General features: G+C 36.3%; 1 protein-coding gene across 9 annotated transcripts in view; it reads left to right on the forward strand.

The window, feature by feature from the left end:
• Nucleotides 1-5767, forward strand: part of LOC127844583 (lysophospholipase D GDPD1-like) — a 68957-nt gene extending 63190 nt beyond the window's left edge. For 5 of the 9 annotated variants that reach the window (XM_052374963.1, XM_052374982.1, XM_052374955.1 and 2 more), the window contains one exon: nucleotides 228-5767. In XM_052374963.1, the coding sequence (XP_052230923.1) occupies nucleotides 228-422 (195 nt within the window). In that variant the 3' untranslated portion in view covers nucleotides 423-5767. The remainder of the gene's footprint in view (nucleotides 1-227) is intronic. The other 4 variants (XR_008032832.1, XR_008032835.1, XR_008032830.1 and 1 more) reach the window with 4 other exon arrangements.
• The last annotated feature ends 233 nt before the right edge of the window (nucleotides 5768-6000 follow it).

A 6000-nucleotide genomic window follows, 5' to 3' on the forward strand; every position in this document is an offset into this window, starting at 1 on the left:
GGCTGAGTGTAATTAATAAGCACAAGCAAGTCTTAATAATTAATATTAATATATCAAACAAAAACAAATTTACACATACATCGTTAACTATAAAGACTTCTAGATATACACGTAATTTGGAGATTTGCCTGTGCACAAATCCTTAAAAAGCCTTGTGAAGACAAACCCATGGGGGCAAAAAGCTAAATCCTGTCATACAGCTGTCATGTTTTAACATTCATTTGCAGACATACTTATGGGTGCTTAATGAAGAGGAGGATTTTTCCCGGGCTTTCAAGCTGGGTGCAACCGGCGTGATGACAGATTTTCCCACAAAGTTGACTAACTTTCTGGAACAACACCCTCAGTACTGGCCACAGATTGATGGCCGGAATGCAGGAAACCAGGATAGTCAGCCATTGAACTCCACTGAAGATGGTTGATGGTTTTTATAACATGAATTTTTAAAGTTACGTAATTTGTACTTAGCTGTTGTTATTTTTGTGTTTTTTTTTAGCTCACCTGATTGCTCAGGTGAGCTTTTGTGACCGGTCTTTGTCCATCGTATGTCCGTCCGTTAACATTTGCTGGTAAACACTCTAGAGGCCACATTTCTTGCCCATCTTCATGAAACTTGGTCAGAAGATTTGTCCCAATGAAATCTCGGCCAAGTTTGAAACTGCGTCGTGCCGGGTCAAAAACTAGGTCACTAGGTCAAAAAAAAGAAAAACCTTGTAAATACTGTAGAAGTCATATTTCTTGTCCAATCTTCATGTAACTTTGTCAAAATGTTTGTTATAATGATATCTTGGTTGAGTTCAAAAGTGGTTCCGATCTTTTGAAAAACATGGCCGCCAGTGGGCGGGGCAGTTTTCCTTATTTGTCTATAGAGAAACCTTGTAAACACTCTAGAAGTCACAATTTTTGCCCAATCATCATGAAAGTTGGTCAAAACATTGGTTCAATTGATGTTTGGATGAGTTCGAAAATGGTCGAGATCGGTGAAAAAACATGGGCGCCAGTGGGCGGGGCATTTTTCTCTATATGTATATAGTGGCAGTTTTCCCTATTTGGCTATAGAGAAACCTTGTAAACACTCTAGAAGTAACAATTTTTCCCCAATCATCATGAAAGTTGCTAAAAAAATTGGTTTTATTGATATCTCGGACGAGTTTGAAAATGGTCGGGATCGGTAAAAAAACATGGCCGCCAGTGGGCGACATGGCCGCCAGTGGGCGGGGCATTTTTCTCTATATGTATATAGTGGAAACATGTGAACACAGTAGAAGTCACATTTTTGGCCCAATTTTCATGAAATTTGCTCAGAACATTTGTTTCCTTGATACGAGAGTTGAGTTAAAAAATGGTTCCAGTCAGTTGAATAACATGGCTGCTGGGAGGGGGGAAGTTTTCTCATTATGCCCCCCCCCCCCCTTTCGAAGAAGAGGGGGTATATTGTTTTGCTCATGTTGGTCCGTCCGTCCACCAGATGGTTTCCGGATGATAACTCAAGAGCGCTTATGCCAAGGATCATGAAACTTTATAGGTACATTGATCATGACTCGCAGATGACCCCTATTGATTTTCAGGTCACTAGGTCAAAGGTCAAGGTAACGATGACCCGAAATAGTAAAATGGTTTCCGGATGATAACTCAAGAACACTTATGCCTAGGATCATGAAACTTCATAGATACATTGATCATGACTCGCAGATGACCCCTATTGATTTTCAGGTCACTAGGTCAAAGGTCAAGGTCGATATGACCAGCAATAGTAAAATGGTTTCCGGATGATTACTAAAGAACGCTTAGGCCTAGGATCATGAAACTTCATAGGTACATTGATCATGACTCGTAGATGACCCCTATTGATTTTCAGGTCACTAGGTCAAAGGTCAAGATCATGGTGACCCGAAATAGTAAAATGGTTTCCAGATGATAACTCAAGAACGCTTATGCCTAGGATCATGAAACTTCATAGGTACATTGATCATGACTCGAAGATGACCCCTATCGATTTTGAGGTCACTAGGTCAAAGGTCAAGGTCACGGTGACCTGAAATAGTAAAATGGTTTCTGGATGATAACTCAAGAACGCTTATGCCTAGGTTCATGAAACTTCATAGGTATATTGATCATGACTCGCAGATGACCCCTATTGATTATCAGATCACTAGGTCAAAGGTCAAGGTCACAGTGCCAAAAAACGTATTCACATAATGGCTGTCAAGGTCACGGTGACTCAACTTAAAAAAATGGTTTCCGGATGATAACTCAAGAATGCTTACGCCTAGGATCATGAAACTTCATAGGTACATTGATCATGACTCGCAGATAAAATGATGAAACTTGACCAGGATGTTTGTCTGGACAATATCTAGGTCAAGTTTGAATTTGGTAAAGATTGAATGAACCGACTCCTCTCAGGTGAGCGAACTAGGGCCATCTTGGCCCTCTTGTTTATACATTTTTTAAAACATTGTCATAATGTATTGTACCAAAAGGAAACTTGTTAGCCTGATGTGTTATTTCACATGTTTGTAAATTGTAAAATTGTAGTGCAATTTATTTACATTGACTATAAGTGCATTATTCAAAGCTCCAGGTGTGATGATGTCTACAGGTTAAAGCATTAACAGAAAGCAAAAAACACATAGAAAACTTGTTCCGTCTTTTATGTTATGCATTCATATGGAATGGCTGATTGTGCCTGGTAATTGGGCATTTGAATCAATTAATATTTAACCAAAGAACCTTTCAAGTAAAAATGGAGGATGTGTGAAAGTAAAAAATGTTTTCGATCTATAAATATGTTTATCGAAAACAATCTTATTTTGTTATTGTTTAGAGAATGTGATAATTGCTGAATAATTTTTTTTATATATATATATATAAAACAAAAACAACAACAATACAAACACCAATATTATGCTAAAATAAAAATTATTAGATTTTAGTTAACTGACACTATATATTATAAAGAGTTTCATGTAGGATTAACATTGTTAAAATATTGTCTGAAATCGGTTTATACTATTTGCAAATATAAATCAGGTTGTATGTATCACAAACACATTTGACACACCTTGATCTTGTTTAAGAAGAGAAAATGACATTCAAATTTCTCAAGAAGCCTTTAAAGCTGATGGAGAGCTTTTAAAAATTTGATTAATAAAAAATGATAGGTATAGAAGACTTTTTAGACATAACTTGTATATCTATTGATACTTAAAGTGATTGCCATAAGACGAGAATCTGAACTTTGTAATGTTTTTATTATGCCCCTTCTGTGATAATTGCAGGAAGGAATGTAGTTCTAACCCTGTATGTTCAACAACAGCAATAATCAGTATGCGAGTGCCATATTTTTGACAGGATGGTTGATTTTCCATTGTCAGTAGTTAGTAACCTCATTTTGAATGTATTCTGTTATCAAAGAAACAGGTCTTGATGTTTTACTTCCGTTGCTATAAACTCAACGAAATTGTTCATGTCTAATGTTGAACTTAATCAGTATTTGTAGTTTGAAGTTTATGAGGTCCTTCTGAGCCTGAGGATGTATCATGTGAGTTCCCTGAATGTGTGCCAGCACTGCTTCATAATCACTATTAAACAAGACATTCCAAAGTTGGGGCGAAATGCAAAAGCTGCAATTAAGAGCTACTTGTTTTTTATTTTTTACTGAAAGGCATTCAATGTTGGTGTGGTTTTGTATTGTGGGGGAGTGGAACTAACCTGAGGTAACCTCCTGGTCCAGAATGGTGACCAACAACGGAACTACTCATAAGCGCAGGGAGTGTGGATAATCAATTGAACCTTGGTGCCTAGGCAAGAACCACTGCCCCAACCAAACAGCCTTAATGCTCTTATCCACATATTCTGAGTCTGTCTGTATACTGTATTTGTTATTATTCTTATTAAATAAGGTGCTTTTGTCATATTTGTATTCAATCAGACTCAAAAAATGGTCTTACAGAGAAACATATCTGGAAAAAAAGTTTAATGCCAGTGTTTTTTGTAAAGAACAGACTTTCTTGAAACAAAAAATATCATACAAGTGGACTGCATAGGCTAATCTGGGACGACACTTTATGCACATGACTTTTGTATTCAACCCCTTTTTAACAGAGCACAGCCCAATTTTGTTGAACTGTCTGTTATACTGATAAATGAGGATGACTAATATAAAAAAAATGGCAACATTAATGCATTGATGTTAAACGTGTGGCATATTTGTCAAATATGTCAAAGGTTCAGATAAAACAATACAAAGATGGATGTAGTAAAGGTTTTAACTATTTGTTAAAGTAAAGTTCTTAGTATCTGTTAGTATCTGTAGCTTTTCTCGATGCTTTATTTTCTAATTAAATATGATGTTAGCACTTTTGTTGATCTTTTTACATTCATGTACTGTATTGAATATTTCTCTCTTGTTTAAAACCTTATTTTCACATTTGTTTTTCAGTGTTGATTATTGATGTTGAATGGTTTTAACAACTGTTCGAAAATTCTTCATCAAAAGATGTTATTGTTGCATAGATTATATGATCTAAAGATCTCTGACTTGGTAGAGGTACAGAATGGATCAAAACAATCTTGTATGAATGCTATGAATGAAGGATGAAATGTGCAGTAATAACGACATAGGTAACATGTGAGAAAAACTTAGGAACTAGTAGCAACATGAGAACTGGTTTAGAAAGTTACAGTATCGATATAAGAAACCAATCAGAATAAATCCAGTCTGAAAAGCATTAAGAAGTGTAAGTTTTTCATGTATCGTCAGGAATCTTGTTAGCTTTATTTTGAAAGCCATTTTATATCCATTAAAAAAACACGTTTTTAACCAGGTTTTCCGAAGGAAAAAACTGGTTATTAGATTGGCGAATGCGGGCGGGCTGGCTGGCTGGCTGGCTGGCGGGCTGGCTGGCTGGCTGGCTGGCTGGCGGAATAAGCTTGTCCAGGCCATAACTATGTCGTTCATTGTCAGATTTTAAAATCATTTGGCACATTTGTTCACCATCATTGGACGGTGTGTCGCGCGAAATAATTACGTCGATATCTCCAAGGTCAAGGTCACACTTTGAGTTCAAAGGTCAAAAATGGCCATAAATGAGCTTGTCCGAGCCATAACTATGTCGTTCATCGTCAGATTTTAAAATCATTTGGCACATTTGTTCACCATCATTGGACAGTGTGTCGCGCGAAATAATTACGTCGATATCTCCAAGGTCAAGGTCACACTTTGAGTTCAAAGGTCAAAAATGGCCATAAATGAGCTTGTCCTGGCCATAACTATGTCATTCATTGTGAGATTTTAAAATCATTTGGCACATTTGTTCACCATCATGGGACGGTGTGTCCCACGAAAGAATCACGTCAATATCTCCAATGTCAAGGTCGCCACGACTAAAAATAGATTTAAAAAAAAAAAAAACTTACAAAGGGGGTTAATTTTTTTTGGTCATTTCAAAAGTTCAGTTTGAGTTTTCTCCCTTTATCAGATTTTTTTTTCACAATGAAAACCTGGTTTTGTGACAATTTTGTCCCTTGTTTATTGATAAAGTATGTTGTTATCATGAATTAATTCATTCCTACAACTTATTAAGTCGCAGTAACAAATTATTCTGTTAGGATAACAACATAAAATCTTCACAATTCTGTACAACAGTATTTATTTATCCACATATTTCTTGTGATCTTATACAAATGTTTTTTTTGCATGTTAATTCGTGTAAATTGTGTTACCGTATTAGTTTTCTTTATTAAAAGAGCTTTTTATTATTTGTGCTTCTCATCATTGTTATGCCTACCCCCTCCCCTCTTGAAGAAGTGGGTGATTATTGGTTTGCATCAGAATCCGTTTGTCTGTCGAAATATTGGTCGGTCAATAGACCAGTCATTTCCACACAATGTAAGAGAATACTTTTACCTTAAACTGTTTAAATTGGTATGATTGGTTACTTGGTTTGAGGGGAACATGCTCCAGCCATTTCCATCACCAATATAGTGACTTTCATT

Source organism: Dreissena polymorpha, chromosome 1 (assembly GCF_020536995.1).
Source record: "Dreissena polymorpha isolate Duluth1 chromosome 1, UMN_Dpol_1.0, whole genome shotgun sequence".
NCBI lineage: Eukaryota > Metazoa > Mollusca > Bivalvia > Myida > Dreissenidae > Dreissena > Dreissena polymorpha.